This window comes from Python bivittatus, unplaced genomic scaffold (assembly GCF_059951505.1).
Source record: "Python bivittatus isolate LINGU-HERP-01145 unplaced genomic scaffold, Pbiv_v1 ctg000520_np1212, whole genome shotgun sequence".
NCBI classification, from domain to species: domain Eukaryota; kingdom Metazoa; phylum Chordata; class Lepidosauria; order Squamata; family Pythonidae; genus Python; species Python bivittatus.
Window position 1 is genome coordinate 827,596 of NW_028277080.1, and position 18,407 is coordinate 846,002.

Consider the following 18,407-nt stretch of genomic DNA (forward strand, 5'->3'; position numbering starts at 1 on the left):
GCCGTGTTCTCTCCCCCCGTTAAGTGCGCTCAGGATGGCAACTGCCGCGCGCCACGCCGCCCTCCTGCGGGCGCGTCGCTAGCAGCAGCTTGGCCGAGGCCGGACCGAAAGCGCTGATTGGCGCCCAGCTGAGCCCAATGGGGCTTCGGCGGCCGATAAAAGCTCCCCTAAAGCAGCGCCGCGACGTTGTCTTTTGTGGGTGGTGGTTTTTTGTTTCTTTTTTTTAAGACTTCGTTCTTGTTCGCCTTGTCCTTCTAGACAGCCGCTGGCTCGGCGCGTTTTTCTCCCCAGTCATGGAGCTTTTCCCGCTCCACGCTGTTCTCCTGTTTTTGGCTGCGTTGGGTGGCTGGGGTCGCTTGTCGCCCAGCGGAGGTGAGAGCGGTCTCTCTGTGGTTCCCCTGTTCTGGGGGAGAGCGTGTCCTAGGATGGGGGGGGGTCTTGCCGTAGCTTGGTTAAACTATGAAGATCCAGAGAAACGATGGGCTTTTTTTCCTACGCGTGTATTGATAAAACAGTAAAGGGGTAGGCTCGCTCGTCTTAATTTTATTTGAATCAGGTGAAATTGATGGAGTTTCACTAGTTTCCTCTTCCAGCCTAAGGGACAAGGGACCTCCTACTGATAAAATTGTGGTCTTTCCTTTTTATCTATCCTGGAAGGGTAAAGAAGCAGGAGAATCTACTAGCCGGGGGTAGTGGTTAATCTGGCCTGGACAGAAGATCAGCCATCACCATGACCAAAGTAGAGGAAAGGGTTGAAATCCTGGAAGAGGTTTTTTGAGCCTGCTTAATTTCCAGCCAGTATTCACATAGGAGTCAAGGAGCTTAAGTCAGTAGTGCAGAAAAGCTCTCAATTTGGTCTTAAAATAAAATAATTGGGAGTAAGCTTCACTTGCCTAGGGTTCAGTTGATATTCACGTGATTGTGCTATGCTATGGTGGCTATGTTAGGTTCAGGGTTATTTGTCATGGTCAAAGGATCTTTGACATGTTCAGCTTACATGAATGTGTCCACGTAGTTTCCTTGGAAACTGCATAATATTGTTTGCTATTGCCTTCTCAGAGCTGTTAGGCCTTTTCAGTCTAGCCTATAGTTCTTGGATATCAGTGGTTGGGAAAGTAAACTGGGTGGGTGATCTTGACTGTTTTGGAGCTCCTTTCTGGAAATTTTGGAGGACTCTGGCTCAGAGAGCCCTGCTTGTTGCACCCATCCCTACTTTTTTAGCTTTGGGGAAGGATGTTGAAAAGGGCCACCTTCTAACTTAGTTGTTTAAATTGATGTTGCAATATTTAGTGTTGGTTTCTAATGGGTATTGCTATTTAGATCATTTTTCAGTGCCTACTGCATTGGTGGTTTTTAGAAAAACAGCTGTGCAGAGATCTGAATTCAAAGGGCAAAATGTGATTTGGAGAGTGATGGGCATCCATGTGTTATACCTGTTAAGATTACCTTAAATCAGAAGCCTCTTTTTGCATGGAAGGCAGTTGTGACCCCAGGAAAAGCAGAGGTGCTTTAAGATGTGCCAGATGTGCGTTTCAAATTGCATTACACCAAAATAGCGGCACAGAAACATTTGGAATTGGTCTTCCCCAAGTTATGGTACCTCTTCATCCAGGTCTGTTGGGGCAGTTACTCTCATAAGTCAAATTGCTACTATAATTTTTGGTAATTTAAGAAAAAATGGATTGCTACTGTGGAAGTGGTGATTCTCTGGATTTAATTGACTTTAGTTTGGATTCGTAAACATTCTTCTTAAGATTTCAGCTATGAGTACATGATTATGTGGTCTGTGCAGACTGTTTTTGACTGTGTACTTTTGTTCTAGATGGAAGACCTTGTAGTGCCAGCCTGCAAGCTGGTTGCAGAGATAAATGCATTCCTTTCTCATGGCTCTGTAATGGAGAACAAGAATGTCCCGATGGTTCAGATGAGCATTGCGGTAAGTTCTTCAGAGCTACTCCATGCAGTTGAGGGCTGTTGTCCCTCTTTAAAATGTGAAGTGGGATGCAAATTCTTCTAAGAAACAAACATTTGGGCACTGACTTGAAATATCCCAGATTTGGGGGGAGGGGGCAGTCTTTTGCTTCTGGTGAGAACACTGGGATTTTTGGCAGCATGTTATTCATTCTCATAAAATAGTTGCAGAAGCATTGGCAGTGACTGGTTATAAAACATACTTTTTGGAGGGGGGGAAACAAGCATCATTTTTTGCACATACTACATCAAGCAAAACACTGGGCTGCAGCTGCTCACTTTTATTTTCTAAAAGTCCCTGTGGGCCCCCAAAGCCTTCTGGAATACGGTCCGAAGAGGAGGGTAGGGTTTGGTGTTTGGCTTTGTTGCATGTCTGTTTCCCTGCTGGGGCAGAGAAGCCAGGAAGCCCCAAAGAAAGTCTACACAAGCACAAAACTGCGTAGCCCTGGCTTGCTATTACTTGCAATTATTTACTTTCTCAGGTAAGGAACAATATTAGAGTTAAGGCCAGCATTTTCTATGCTGCTTAGTGTTATTTTATTATATATACAAGTTGAAAAAGTGAAGCAGACACTATGCTAGCCTCTTAAGCATCTTTAACTGCTTTTAGTTTGAACAGCATGTTTTTTCAACATGTGCCATGTCTACTGCTTCATGCCAGCCTATGCCCAAACTTGCTAGTTTTATTTAGCTAAGTTTGCACCTCCCCAAAGCATCTATTTTTGGCTTCAGTCTGTAAAATGCAACAGCCCATATTTTTAAGATATTCTATATAATTACAGACAAAGGCTAAACTAATAAGAGTTTATAAATGTATAATTATTATACATGTGTGTTGGGGAAGGAGGAAACTGAACCAGATCATAATTGAAAGAGAAAAGGAAAAGATACTCAACCATTCTTCTATTCTAAATCTTCTCTCCCCTGTCCCCTCAAAAGTGGAAAGCTAGAATTGATCACTATCTGATCTTGAGAAATCCTGAATGTTAATAGAATTTATTGATGGCAAAGAATCTCATTTCAGAGAGCCATGCATCCCTGGTACAAAGAAATTCTAAGTCTAATGTTCCAAAGAAATTCTGGATCAAATTAATATGTGTTGCCTTTGAAATATTTTGGATTTTACTTGCCGTCAGCTGTAACTAGCATGGCACTGGTGAAAGACTCTGGAAATATAGTCCAAAATCTCTGGAGTACACCAGATTGTCTACCTCTTGTCTAGGAATTTCAAACTCTAGTACAATGCCATAATCTCCATAGACCTTTGCCCTTTTATCTAATATGGCAGATCAAAACAAGGCAAGCAAAGTTAATAGCTTAACATAGAGTCCTCCAGATGTTCTGGACTATAAATTCAACATATCAGACCAGCATGACTAATAGCAACTAATTGGAAGTTATCCAAACCATTTGGAACTGCTTAATTTGGTATTTTGCCTTGTCACTAATTGTCAAAAAGCTGAAGCTGAGTTCACAAAGCAAGGAGCTGAGTAGTTTTTTAATGTTAGTGGTCTTTGCCCTGCTGTGACTTTTGCAACCCTCAATGTAATCCAGAAAAAAATCCGGTTTTGGTAAGACTTAGAAACAAAGAATGAGGAATGAAGACCATTATGTGAATGTCTGGCTGAAGTTGGTATAACTCTATCCCTAAAAATACAGTGATGGCTGAGCTAATGATCTCTTAACTAGGTTAATTCATATAGGCTGTTTGTGAAATGAGAAGAAAAAAAAATCATGGACTCATTAATGTTCACAAAGCACCAGTAAGTTATTATTTTCTTCAAACATATCAGCTTGGATAGTCGAAGCTTATGAGAGAGTAATCAGGGTGGCTTTGATGTGTATTGAATGGGAATGCTCATTTCCTAGACAGCGTTGCTGTTAGTTGCACTTACTGGAGTTGAGAATTATGGTCCAGCTCATCCAAGGTAACCAGATTAGGGAGGGTTGGCATGAATCCTTTGACACTTGACCTTTCCAGCTTGCCTGTAGCAGGAGCTGTTAGATGGGCAGTCAGCCAGGAACAGAGTGCCACCTCATGCACGTGTGCCGTAGCTTGCCTTATGGAAAGATTGATTACTATAAGTTCTCAATATATGATATTGAGAACTTATAGTAATCCCATGGAGGACCTACCTTTGTTCACTGGCATCTTTAGGAGCAGTTTAGTGAATTGTATTTGTGGTGAGGGCTGTTTCTGCCATAGAGTCTACCTAATCTTGAGCTCTTGATTGAGGCGTACCTACTGTGGTTACTGCTTCATAACGCAATTTACTAGTTTAATACAATCATCTTGGGCAGCTGTTTTATAGATTATGGTAATTAATTGTAATCCCAGAACTCTAATGCTGGGAAAGAGCATCTAATTGGGAATTCTGAATGGTGTTGTCCAAGTTCACCAGGAGAACTATAGAGCAGTTCTTAAAGATGAGTTTAAGTGAAACTATTCAGCCTGCTTTTGATCCTCCTTTATAGTGGAAGAATGTGGTGGTGATCCATATGCCTGGCAGTGTGAAGATGGAGCATGTATTGCTGCTAGGTGGCGTTGCGATGGAACCAGTGATTGCCTGGATGGCTCAGATGAAGAGAATTGTGGTATGTTTAACATGTAAAGTCCCAAACAGACCATCTTCATGATGCAGCTATTCAAAAAGAAGCTGACAGATAATAATAGGGAATAATTTAGAAAAAGGCAGGTAGCTGTACACAGTAATAAAGCATGTGTAGAGAAAAGAATACAATTTGGAGAATTAGGTTAGTAAAAAACAACAACTCTGCAGGCAGATATTTGTGTGAAAGAAAAGATCATCTTTATTCTGGGAATTTCTTTGATAGATTAGACAACGTTGGCTTTTTGTATCTGCAGCTTAGAAACTGTATGGTATTCCCTCTATTGCTGAAGAGATAGAGCAGAAAGAAAATTAGGTGGAAGAGTACTAGGAAATGAAAGCAATGACAGGCCTGAAAACATCAGTCTGCCCAATGACATTATATAGAGACAAGAAAATTCAGAGGAATTTTCCAAGGAATATGCCAAGGAAAAGTGATCGAAGTGCAGAGTCCCAACAGTGGCCACCATGTCTGTTGCCCATTGTGGGCTTAATGCATTCAGTATTAAATCTTACAAAGCTTGGATTCCTGAGTACAAACCCTGAAAAGAAAGGTCTCAATCAGCAATGGGCAATTTCTCATTGGCCAAAAAATGTACTGGGGGTGAAGGAAGGATAGACTGCAGTGTGCAGGATGATGACACAGTGATGTCATCAAAGGAAGGTACAGTTGTTTCTTGGAGGCAATTAGGGCATTAGTCATCTAAGCAATGACTTAAGTTTGTTTCATTTTTTTCTTCCCCCCTTGAAAACTGTCTATTTCTATTCTGAATCTTGGCTACTCAGGTCCATCACATCTTTTTGTTGTTAATCTTGGGTTTAACCTGGATGGCTGCTGGGGAAATTGTTTTGGAAGGACTTCTCTTTTCTAGGAACTGAAGTAGGCTGCTGAAGGACATACCTCCATGCCCCTGTTGGCTACTTCTGTGCTAACTAACATTTAGAACCTTGGACCAAAAGTCCAGCATTGTGACTCTCTTGTGAAGAAAACTAAAAACTAGCTTGCCTTTTCTCTTTAGCTTTTCTGATTGCCACTTCTTAAACAACTTGAAGTATATTCTGTTCAGGAAGGTGAGAGTAAATGACATTTTAGGGAGATGAGTTGCAATGGGGATTTTGGCCTGTAAGGGCTGAAGGTGCATTATTAGCCTCTGTAGCCTGGTATCCTTTAGGTATGTTGGTTAAGCTCGTTAGGGATTATGAGAACTGAGGTCCAATATATCTCAAAGAAAAAAGAGTGTGAAAAATGTCTTAAGATTGGGAAAGAAAATCCCTTAGCAAGAAAACAGACTTGTCCCTAATGATTAGTCCCATAGTCTTGTACATGGACATAGAAGACCTCTTTGTTTCTTTTTTTGAAGATATGGAACAATTTTATATAATAAGAATAAAGTCATCTAGCCCAGTTTTTTCAAGGATTTGGGGGGCAAAGATCTTTGCTCTACTTCCTACTAGTGGTCCTTAATTAAAAAATATTAAGAACTAGCTATAGAGTCCTATGCACACAAAGTGCAATGCTTGAGTTTTCCATGCAGTTCCAAAACTCCATTTGCTGTTTTGGACAAGCAAAAGGAACTTTCCTCACCTCTTTTGAAAAAAAAAGGTAGAACTCTCTAATGTAGCCATTCCAAAGTTTGTCTCCTAGTAGACAGAAATCAGGCATACCAGTAACGGAATGAGGAGAGAATTTTTTAAAAAAAATCTATAAAAAAAAGAATGAGGAGAGGAAAAAATAGTCTTTTCTGATGTTACAATTTTAATGTAGTATGTCCAGACAAAATTCCATGCCAGAGCAACAATCAGTGCATTGATCCGTGGGAAGTATGTGATAATCATGAGGACTGCAAAGATGGCTCAGATGAAGCCAACTGCTCGCCCAATAAATGCTTAGCTGGACAGTGGCAGTGTAAGAACAAAGTGTGTATTATGGAAGACTGGAAGTGCAATGGCATTGACAACTGTGGGGATCACTCGGATGAAGACATCTGTGGTAAGCAACTTGGTCTACTCTTGGATGTATACAAATCCAGCTAGTTCACAGTAGCAGAGTGCATATCCAATATGATCCCTATAGAGTGACAGACCACAAGAGAGATGTAAACAACCTATTACAAATAATATTAACTACACAGTCATAACAACGAATAGTAAAGCAGTGATCTAAAGTATAAATCCCAAACAAGATAAGACAGCATTTCACAGTAAAAATAACCTTAAATTTCTTTTGTTCCCATTATTGCTAATGCCCTCACTTTGTAAGCAAAACACTCTGTCATTTTGCTGAGGTGAATTTTATGAACTTTAGTGTTGAATATTCTTCTGCAGTAATAAACGCACAGGTTTAATTGTTGTCCTATATCCTTAGGCCTGGGAAGCTGAAGTTGAACTCCTTTCTCTTCTTTCCTCATGGTGGGACAGGCCATTATGGATGTGTTTTGCTGCTTTTAATCTAATAGAAGTAGTTTTTATTTGATTGTGTAGTGGATGAACTCAGTTACAGTGGGTGAACCATTGGAAGACTTGAAAGACCAGGTTAGGGACGGATCCTCCTAGAGAAAATCTATGTGATGGCTAAGAGTCCATATTGACTTGATGGCACATAGTCAAGTCATGAGTACTATTGTTTACATCTCTCATTTGTTTGCCACTGTCTGATTGAATACCAGTTAGCCCCATATTAAAATGCCTCAAACAAGTTTACACATTTCCATGTGGTATAGACCACTGGGGTCTGAGGATTTCATATCTGATAGGTTGTTTGGTTCACCAAAAACAGCTGGACAGCAGTTTTTCAAAATTATCTGTAAAAATTGCAGGCAGCTTAATTTATGTACAGGTTTCAATGTTGCTAGAGGAGTTAGAAATGTACCATGATGTATTCTGTATAGCAGACCTAGTGGCTGATTTGGATTCCTGCTCTACAGGAAGATGAAATAACTCAGTTTAAGCAAGACACAGCATATTTTTTAAAAAATATGGTGTTTCTTTTTTGAAAAATAGTAGGCCTAAGACAATGTTTGCTATGAAAAAGCATCTGAAAAGTAACAATGCTTTCTTCAGAATTAGCTTTTAACTATGCATCTTTAATATTAGTTAATTTGTACCTTGTTCAACTACTATGTCTTTATCTGAATAGCAGTCCTAATAGTTAAATGATTTTGGTAATTGCATCATGTCCTTAACAATATCAGGAATTGAAGTTGGCATCAAAAATCTATTTAACTCACAAGCCCAAACTAAGTATCCAGAGCTGAAATAGCTGAATATGAGATCAGCATCTTGAACTAATCCTATATGAAGCTTTTCAGATGGTTGGGTAATAAAAGTATTACATTGGGTTATAGATCCATTTGATTGACATATACAATTGCAGGCAGCTTAATTTATGTACAGGTTTCAATGTTGCTAGAGGAGTTAGAAATGTACCATGATGTATTCTGTATAGCAGACCTAGTGGCTGATTTGGATTCCTGCTTTACAGGAAGATGAAATAACTCAGTTTAAGCAAGACACAGCATATTTTTTAAAAAATATGGTGTTTCTTTTTTGAAAAATAGTAGGCCTAAGACAATGTTTGCTATGAAAAAGCATCTGAAAAGTAACAAAGCATCTGAAAAGTAATATACAGGTGAAACTCAAAAAATTAGAATATCGTGCAAATGTTCATTTATGTCAGTAAGGCAACTCAAAAGGTGAAACCAATATATGAGATAGACGCATTACATGCAAAGCGAGATATGTCAAGCCTTACTTTGGTATAATTGTGATGATTATGGCGTACAGCTTATGAAAACCCCAAATTCACAATCTCAGAAAATTAGAATAGTGTGAAGAGGTTCAATATTCTAGGCTCAAAGTGTCCCAGTCTAATCAGCTAATGAATCCATAACACGTGCAAAGGGTTCCTGAGCCTTTAAATGGTCTCTCAGGCTGGTTCAGTAGGAATCACAAGCATGGGAAAGACTGCAGACCTGACAGTTGTGCAGAAAACCATCACTGACACCCTCCATAAGGAGGGAAAGCCCCAACAGGTAATTGCAAAAGAAGTTGGATGTTCCCAAAGTGCTGTATCAAAGCACACCAATAGAAGGTTATGTGGAAGGGAAAAGTGTGATAGACAAAGGTGCACAAGTAGCAGGGATGACCGCAGGCTAGAGAGGATTGTCAGGAAAAGGCCATTCAAAAGTGTTGGGGACTTTCACAAGGAGTGGACTGAGGCTGGAGTTAGTGCATCAAGAGCCACCACACACAGACGGATCCCGAACACGGGCTTCAAATGTCGTATTCCTCTTGTCAAGCCGCTCCTGAACAACAAGCAACGTCAGAAGCGTCTTACCTGGGCTACAGAAAAAAAGAACTGGTCTGTTGCCCAGTGGTCCAAAGTCCTCTTTTCTGATGAGAGCAACTTTTGTATCTCATTTGGGAACCAAGGACCCAGAGTCTGGAGGAAGAATGGAGAGGCACACAATGCACGATGCTTGAAGTCCAGTGTGAAGTTTCCACAGTCTGTGTTGATTTGGGGAGCCACGTCATCTGCTGGTGTTGGTCCACTGTGCTTCATTAAGTCCAGGGTCAATGCAGCCATCTACCAGGAGATTTTGGAGCACTTCATGCTTCCTTCCGCAGACGAGCTTTATGGGGATGCTGACTTCATTTTCCAGCAGGACTTGGCACCTGCCCACACTGCCAAAAGTACCAAAACCTGGTTCAATGACCATGGGATTACTGTGCTTGATTGGCCAGCAAACTCGCCTGACCTAAACCCCATAGAGAATCTATGGGGCATTGCCAAGAGAAAGATGAGGGACATGAGACCGAACAATGCAGCGGAGCTGAAGGCCGCTATTGAAGCATCCTGGTCTTCCATAACACCTCAGCAGTGCCACAGGCTGATAGCATCCATGCCACGCCGCATTGCGGCAGTCATTGCTGCAAAAGGGGCCCAAACCAAGTACTGAGTACATATGCATGCTTATACTTTGCAGAGGTCCAATATTGTTCTATTTCCAATCCTTGTGTTATTGATGTCATGTAATATTCTAATTTTCTGAGATTGTGAATTTGGGGTTTTCATAAGCTGTACGCCATAATCATCACAATTATACCAAAGTAAGGCTTGACATATCTCGCTTTGCATGTAATGCATCTATCTCATATATTGGTTTCACCTTTTGAGTTGCTGTACTGACATAAATGAACATTTGCATGATATTCTAATTTTTCGAGTTTCACCTGTAAATGCCTATGCCAAGGAATTAGAAACCCAGTTGTATCACTTTCAACTTGGAAGCTAATGGAAGTTTTAGGCTATTTTTCCACTGGTGGCTTAAAGCATTTCCATTGCATTACCTAGCCCTCATTGAACTGACATAAGACTGTTCTCATTACTGTTAGTTTGGTGCAACGATGATTGGATGACTCCAGAAGATGCTATAGATAATTAGATTGAAAATGACTAATGAATGAGAACCAGCTAACATGGGGCTTCTGGGAGGTGCATTCTGAACACATGGGAATGGTACCAGGGGCAGTAGAGTTGTTTTGCACTTAGTAAGCAACAGTCACAAAGCCAGAAGGGGAGCATTTGAGTCTATCAAGTCCCATCCTCTGCTCAGTGCAGGAATTCAAATTCAAGTACACCTGAAAGGTGGCCATCTAGCCTCTGACTAAACATTCATAGTGGAGGGAAGTCTGCCACTTCGCCAAATAATTGGTTCCATTCATTCAAAATGTTCATGACATTTGTCCTAATGTTCAACTGGAATATGCTTATGTTTAGAACATATTGTGTGAGTCTCACATTGGGAAAACAGGTCATGGTCTTCAGTACAATTCTGTATGAAATTACGTTGGTAACAGATTGACTTGCAATCAGCATGAACCATATGTAATCCTTTTATTTTTGGAATACAGTTAACTGCCCAGAAAGAATGTTCCATTGTGATAAAGAGAAATGCATTTTGGAATCTCTAGTATGTGATGGAGGTACAGACTGCTTGGATGGCACCGATGAACCCCTTTCTTGTGGTAATAAACCCTAACAGCATGATCTGTTAACATGGTCTTCCACTAAGCAAAAGCTGAACGGGGGGGCTAATTCTTACCTCTATTTTTCTAGGCAAAAAATGCTCTCTGAATAATGGAGGCTGCATGGAGAAATGTACAGAGACATTTTGGGGTGTCAAGTGTTCGTGTGCTTCTGGCTGGGAACTTCTTGCTGATGGTCAGAACTGTACAGGTATGAATGCAAAGGGGCAATCCCTGAGCCAGATTAGAAGATACTTTCAATTGCAAGATGTAACCAGTATATGTAAGAGGAGGAGCTGACCACTTTAGCTGATGCAAGAGTCTTGGATAGTTGAGAGATCTGAACTTTCAAAACAGGGAAATGGGAAATTACCAAATCATAGAAACTACATTTCCTAATTTACTGGGCAATTAAACTATGCCAATAGCAACAGCATGAGAGTCCAAAGGCTTATTGTGAACACCTAATGTTGTCTATAAATGATCAAATCATTGATGTAGCTGCCTTAGAATTTATAGCAACTTCCAAAAGAGTATTTGTTCTGTACTTTGCAGATATTGACGAGTGTGCAGCAGCATACAGTCCTTGTAACCAATTGTGCAAGAACACATTAGGTTCTTTTACTTGTGACTGTGTTGAAGGATACAAACTGTCCAATGGAACCATTTGCAATGTTGTAGGTAAGCTTTCAGGGTACAGTTGGCACGCAATGGGTCTAATGGCTGGAAAAAAAAAAAAGATCTCTTAGTTTCACTAGAGTCAGAATTAAATAATTTCATAGAATTGAGGCACAATTAAATGCTATATATATATTGTCACGCTGGCTAGGAATTCTGGGAGGTGCAATGCCAGCACATCAGGAGGGCTTCAAGTTGGGAAGACTGAGTTAGACTGTGTCATAGAGCAAAGGTAACTAAAATTTTCTTTCAGATGGTGCTACCAAAATACTACTGGCTGTCCCTCAAGATCTTGTTCTCCTGGATTTAAAAACACACAGCGTGGAGATTCTAGTACCTACAAAAACAAAGCCTAACTCTGTTGCTTATGACCTCTTAAGGAGAAGCTATTATGGGATTGGTGAAGAGAAAAAACTGTATATTTATGCGTCTGGAAAAAATGAGATGATTCTTTATCCAGGTAAAGTTGTTTACTACAGGTAAATCCGGGGTCAAAGACTAACTCTTCTATTTGCACTCAATGTTTGCCTCTATACTTCAGCAGAAACACAATTAAACTTCAGTTGTTCTATGTGAACCCTAATTTTCTCTGAGTTGAATCCCGAACGAACCTTGACCTGTCAAGATTACTTTTTACCCATCTGCTTCAGTTTGAGCTGTCACATAGTGTTGTGTGGGGCTCCTTTTAGTATCATCATCAGCCCAATCCACTATGAATTTGTCCAGGCCCCTTCAAAATGGTCTAAACTGGTGGCCACCATTATATCTAATTTCAGCAAATTCCAAATTCTTGGGTAAAAAGTACTTTATATGATTAGAACCCATAAAAATACAACAATTTCTGTATTTTCTGTATAGCAGGGGAAGATCAGTGATGAAAGAAAACTGATAATTTTATGGGTGACCATTCAATAGAATATATTCCATTACTGTGAATTAAATGGAATTTGCAGGAGGGTGAAGTAGCAAACAAAACACAACACAGGGACCTCTTATGCTCCAGAGAGAAGTTATATAAACAGCTGTCTTACAGAATACTGTTTCTAGAGAAATTGTTCCCCTGTGAGTTACAAGTAGTCTATTTACAGGAAAAAAGCTCACTGATTTATTTCCCCGGTGCCTGTGTATAGCCATATTGAACTTCTCTAATTTTGCCTATAGATGTCAGTGGTGTCAACAGCATGTCCGTAGACTGGTTCACAGGGCAGTTATACTGGGCCAGCAATTTTCCTCATGCCATCTTTGCTGGTTTGAATGATGGTAGGGGTTATGTAAAGATCCTAGAGAAAAATCTGGTGCCGGAGCAGCTGATTACATTTCCAGAAAAAAGGTACGAGTTCCAGAATAGGCAATACTGTGATTACTGTGTTGAAATAGTGATATAATTTCATGCATACATGATGCCTATGAGCACCACGTTATTTGCAGCATGCCCAAATAACATCTCCAAAACCCACATTATTTATTAAAAAGTGCCCAACATTTCAGGAGGTCACCAAATCTAATAAGATTTCACTGTTCTCTCCAGAAATTCCAAAAGACTTTAGCGCCAGAACCCCAGACCTTCCTGTAATGAAATCTCACAAGTTTTTAGGCCTAGAAATTTGATAAATGTTTAACCTGCTTCTTATAACTTTTGGCACCTGTGATATAATACAGCATTACATAGTATTGCTCAGCTCCTGAGAAGATCCTGATCTAAGAGTGCTTAAACTCTTCATGTGTGGGAACAAACGGATGACTATGGATTGAAGAGTCATATTTCAAGACTCTTCAAGACTCTTGAAGCATTTTGGCATGCCACATAGAACAGCTCTGGTTTTCTGTCTTATCACAGATACATGTATTGGGTGAATCGTGGTGAAAAGGACAGGACTGTAATAGAAGCTGCAGGTATGGATGGATCAGACAGACATGTGCTTGTGGTACTAATCACCGAAGAGCCTGTGGGATTGACTCTGGATTACATCACTGGTAGACTCTATTGGATCAGTGTGTATAAAAAGGTGTGCAATTCAGCCCATCCCAAATTCAAAATTGCCCATGGTTTGTAACTCCCTCTGATGATTTTTGAAAACCAATCCTAAGAATGTGTGTGTGTTCTTCCTTTAGTTAAATATTATATTGTTGTAACATTTAATACTGTATATCAATTTTTGGAATTTCTGCCCAGGGAAACCATTACATTTTTAAACTTGTTCCAGTCTGTATATGTTTTATTAGGGAGACCAACAAAGAGGTCATGGAACTACAATCTGTGCAGAGTTTTAGACATCACTTATACCAAGGGTTCAGAATGTTAAAGTTGTAATGATCTTTATTCTTCTTGCTGTATTCCCACTGATACTGAACTTTGTGAAAACTTTAAAACTATTTCTACTTGGCTTTTAGATTACTTTGGAAAATGTTTGGTTCAGGGACACTCCCCCCCCTCCCCCACCTTACTTCAATCAAATAAGGCTAAGTGATCTGGCAGAACAAACTTTCTAAATGTCTGTTCAGAAGCAAAAATATTTTGTTGAATTGCTCTAGTCCTCTGCAGAACTGTCCTCAAATGAGGATGTGAAAGTATGACTTGAAGTTGTTTGAACCCTGAAATCTGGGGGCAAACCCATATATAGCAATGGTTCAGGGACACTCCCCCCCTCCCCCACCTTACTTCAATCAAATAAGGCTAAGTGATCTGGCAGAACAAACTTTCTAAATGTCTGTTCAGAAGCAAAAATATTTTGTTGAATTGCTCTAGTCCTCTGCAGAACTGTCCTCAAATGAGGATGTGAAAGTATGACTTGAAGTTGTTTGAACCCTGAAATCTGGGGGCAAACCCATATATAGCAAACCAAGCCATGGATTTATAGTATATTTGGGGTATTAATTTCAGTTTGCCTGAATCCCTAGTTGAGTTGCTAGCATCAATCCATATAGAGGGCCACAATGCATTGTAAACCATATGATCTGAAGAAGCGGACATAGAATGCCATACTGGCCTATCTGAATTGCATTTGTTTTCAGAAAACATGGCTAACTTGAAATAATTAGATAGTAATAGTCCTGTAAGACTGAATGCTGTTTTCAAATTGCTTTTCTTTAGTCAATTGAGACAGTAAAAATAGATGGCTCTGGCAGATATACTTTCCCTGATATAATACTGAAAAATCAGGATCCCCTAGGACTTGCTGTATTTGAAAATCTGTTCTTCTGGAGCAATGCAACACACTTGCTTTATGCATCCCGCAACTCACCTGGCGTTGGTATACTGCTGAAGGCCTCAGTCTCTTCATTCACAGTATTGCATGAGCTACAGCAATCACAAAGTAAGTTGATCTCTTTGGCAAGCCATAAGCAGGGCTGGGCTAGTAACGAGAATAATTTCATTTTCCCATTGGTGCTTCTGGGGTACGCTCTAGGAATTCATAAGCAACTGCAATCTTGCTTGGGCAGAATTATCTTGGAGATTGGATTAAAAGATGGCCAGGAACATGTGGGGAGAGGGAAGAGGCAATCAGGTAATATGACTAAGGCCACTTCATTTGAGCTAAAGGTTAATAGGTCTTTGCTGGGTTCATGCTAGGGCTGGGGAGCACTTGGGTTTGAAGGCAAAATTTGCTTCCGAGCACATGGGTTGCTTGCATAGCACTTGTCTGCAACTTGTTAAAACAGCATATTTTCCTGGAATTGTGCTGCTGCCTTCAGTAGCTGCAGGTTGATCTTGGGAAAAAGATAGATTTGGTGTAAGACATTGCAGTCGGGTGCTGCACGTGTGCTCTGAAGCTTCTTTTCCTTTGAATCCAAAGCTTTGTACAGCCCCAGTTCACATGTCATGCTAAAGAATTGCATGGTTTGCTTGGTTTGGGCTTAGCATGTTGGAGAAGAGGTTAATCAGTCTTGATTGCTAAACTATTCTCTTGATTTCCAGATAACACAAATGCATGTGCACCAGGAGTGTGTAGCCACATTTGTCTTTTGTCACCAGTTCATCCCAAAGGCTACAAATGTGCTTGTCCAAAGGGTACTTTTCTCCTAACTTCTGGTGAATGTGGAGGTAGGTCAATCATTCTTGGATACAGCTGGAAGACCATCCTTCCATGGAAGATTGGTGGAAACTGTCTCTTGACATTTTAAATACTAGTTTTGAGATGTGCATAAGCATAATCTTTTAGACTTCAGCTGTTGCGAAGGTACTGGTGCAGGTACTGAACATGCTTTAGCTGTTGATAGGAGATAGGTTCATGATGGTTTGGGCAGCTACCTGTTATGACCAATGGTAGTCAAGATGAATGTTTTGATCCCCTGAGCCTGCTTTGTCATTCCATTACATCAACATGTCAAAAGCTAAATGGCAGTAAAGTTGGTAGCTAGTCCTTGCCAGCTTTCATAAGACTTAAAGCAGATCTTACTTCAGTCAAATTCTAATACAAATATACAGCTAAAATATATGGGACCATGTCTTAATTTCTTTTGGTTAAACAATTTTCAAGTCCTCTGAAGAATACATTATGACTTGACTATTACGTGCATTTTCTCCATTCAAGGTAGCACCTATGTCAGATGGTGATCTAGGAAGCTGATGGTCTTAAGTGAATGTTCTTCATGTTGTAATGACTGGTGAAGTTAGTATCCAAACTAATCATCTTCATGTCTGTACCTTGACAGAGCTGAACGTTGTGTATTCTACTCACAATCAAATCTTCCAGATGCATGTTGGACCAGAAAATTTGGTGGTGCAGCAGCATCAGCCCTTGATACCTGAATGGCCGGAAACACTCTATTTTCAGGACATGGATTGGAAAAGAGGATTTCTCTACTGGACTGATGATAAAGGAGAACTGATGCGGTACAATATAGCAACAAAGATAAAATTAATAATTCCTACAAACTCACCAGGTGAAGTACTAGCCATTGATATAAGTGAAACCTAGTATGTAAATGGGTCCTTGTGCTAACAGTATGTTAAAATTGCTTCAAGCCTTGAAGGCCTGATATAACCTGCAGGTTATTAACAGCTGCCTAAAAGAACAGCCTCCAATCAGTATTGAAACCAGGAAGCTAAGGAAACTGATGTTACCTGCAGCTAGAGTACATCATAACTAGATTTCTCAGTAGTCTACTCTCTGGGGTATTATAGGCTTCCTGGCATAATGCCATAAAGCTCCAGATTTTTTACTAGTGCCAATTTGTTTGAGGTTTTCCAGTTGCTAGGAATATTTTCTATCTCATGTATAACAACTGCCAAGAACAGGGGCAGAAGCTTGTAGACCAGTGTTTCTCAACCTCAGCAACTTTAAGAGCTGTGGACTTCAACTCCCAGAATGTTCCAGCCAGCATGCTGACTGGGGCATTCTGGGAGTTGAAGTCCATACCTCTTAAAGTTGCTGAGGTTGAGAAACACTGCTGCAGAGTTATGCAGAGGAGCTATGGCCCTGAATAATACGGCTGCTTAAGGACTCACTGCTCAATAGGAAGGCATTGCTTAGGTATCTTGTGCCCACAGGGAAGTGAAAATGAGGTAGATGCCTATATAACACTAACAGGAAGTTACCTTCACACTGTGTATTTAGTTTTCCTTTCCTGATTTGATTTGAAGGAGTTATGTGCATTATGGGTTGCACCGCTGCTAAGGATGAAATTTCTAAAACGTGTCTATAACTTCCATCTGTTGGATTCTTTTGGAAGAAAAGGAATAGATCACTCCATTATAGATTTCTGAATGTGGAATATTGGCAGAGAAGGCTAAAAAGAACTGGAGATTTGTAACCTGAAAACATGGAGTGAAAAACAGATGTTGAATCTTGGGCGTGCAGATTGTATATTTTAAGCACCATGTCTGTATCAAACATCTGTTTTAATCTCTCCCATGAATAAAACCTTTTTAGAACAAAGAGGGAAAGATAGTCCCTTCTATTTTAGGAGTTTACCGTAGGAATAAGAAAAATACACACACACACACACATAAAAATTAGTTTTGAACTAAGCACACAAACATCATCTCCCACTGACCAGACTGGAAATGCAGTGATTGGATTAGGAAACTACACTGCAGAGTAGTAAGTAAGTGTGGAGAGAAATCTGGGGTCATATTGATTCCCAGCAGCACAGTCCTTATCACTGGGCCAATGGCTTGAGAGTCACATACAGGTTCCCATTCAGGAAATCTACAGATAGCTGATAGACTGAAATGAGCTGTTTCCAATAAACTTTGGAGGTGTGGATGTCAGACCTATTTCCATTTTAGATGAAACAAAGGACAGCAGTATATTTGGTCTGAATCTCATATTCATTCTGTCCTTAGAAAAATGAAATGAAAATGATAATTCTTAATGCTCGTTTTGTTGAACCACCCAACATTTTTGAGTTTATATCACACTCATGGCTTGGTGAAAGTTTATTAGAAAGCATTGTACTAATTGTGATATTGTGATATTCCAAACTTATGCAGTTCCCCACTGTTTCAGTTGCCCAAATTATAAAACACTAACCCTTTGAGACAGTGTTGACTCCTGGCAACTGTCTGGACAAGTCCCTGCAGTTTTCTTGGCAAGATTTCGGAAGTGGTTTGCCATGGCCTCCTTCCTAGGGCTGAGGGGGAGTGCCTGGCCCAAGGTCACCCAGCTGGCTTCATGCCTAAGGCAGGACTAGAATTCACAGTCTCCCAATTTCTAGCCTGGTGCCTTAACCACTACATCAAACTCTCTCTCCCTCATCTTGCTTAGCTATCTGAGATAACCAAATGTCAGTTAAATGCTAGTAGAGCTACTATTAACACTTTATCCTCTCTAATCTGACCCTAGGACACAAGGAATTCATACTATTGAAGGAAGGCATAGAGCTGTTTTATCAGCCAAGACACATTCAGAGCATTCATTGCCTCCATTCCAGAATTATGACAATGTAGGAAGTAGTTTGGTAATATTTGCTTATGACTTGAAGCAAATACACTGATGCTCAGTGGACTAGTAACTTGCAGGCTGAAGACAAACCATTTTCTTGTCCACAATTCCACTTGCCTGGCTAATTTATGTATTGTGAAGTGCTGGAAGCCAAACTGGTCTTTGCCTGTGAGAAATGAAGTATTATCTCTTTACTATAGAGATCAAAATTTAACTCAAACCTGACGAGTTACAT

The 18,407-nt window shown here is 40.2% G+C and overlaps 1 protein-coding gene across 1 annotated transcript in view; it reads left to right on the forward strand.

Annotated features, from left to right (window-relative positions):
* The first annotated feature begins 216 nt into the window (after window positions 1-216).
* LOC112542750 (low-density lipoprotein receptor-related protein 2-like) overlaps window positions 217-18,407 on the forward strand; it is a 58,487-nt gene continuing 40,296 nt past the window's right edge. Inside the window, exons 1-13 of the mRNA XM_088147461.1 lie at window positions 217-372; window positions 1,823-1,936; window positions 4,447-4,566; window positions 6,346-6,570; window positions 10,494-10,607; window positions 10,699-10,818; window positions 11,163-11,288; window positions 11,539-11,745; window positions 12,447-12,615; window positions 13,123-13,291; window positions 14,377-14,599; window positions 15,202-15,327; window positions 15,939-16,169. Of these exons, the coding sequence (XP_088003587.1) occupies window positions 294-372; window positions 1,823-1,936; window positions 4,447-4,566; window positions 6,346-6,570; window positions 10,494-10,607; window positions 10,699-10,818; window positions 11,163-11,288; window positions 11,539-11,745; window positions 12,447-12,615; window positions 13,123-13,291; window positions 14,377-14,599; window positions 15,202-15,327; window positions 15,939-16,169 (2,023 nt within the window). The 5' untranslated portion in view covers window positions 217-293. The remainder of the gene's footprint in view (window positions 373-1,822; window positions 1,937-4,446; window positions 4,567-6,345; window positions 6,571-10,493; window positions 10,608-10,698; window positions 10,819-11,162; window positions 11,289-11,538; window positions 11,746-12,446; window positions 12,616-13,122; window positions 13,292-14,376; window positions 14,600-15,201; window positions 15,328-15,938; window positions 16,170-18,407) is intronic.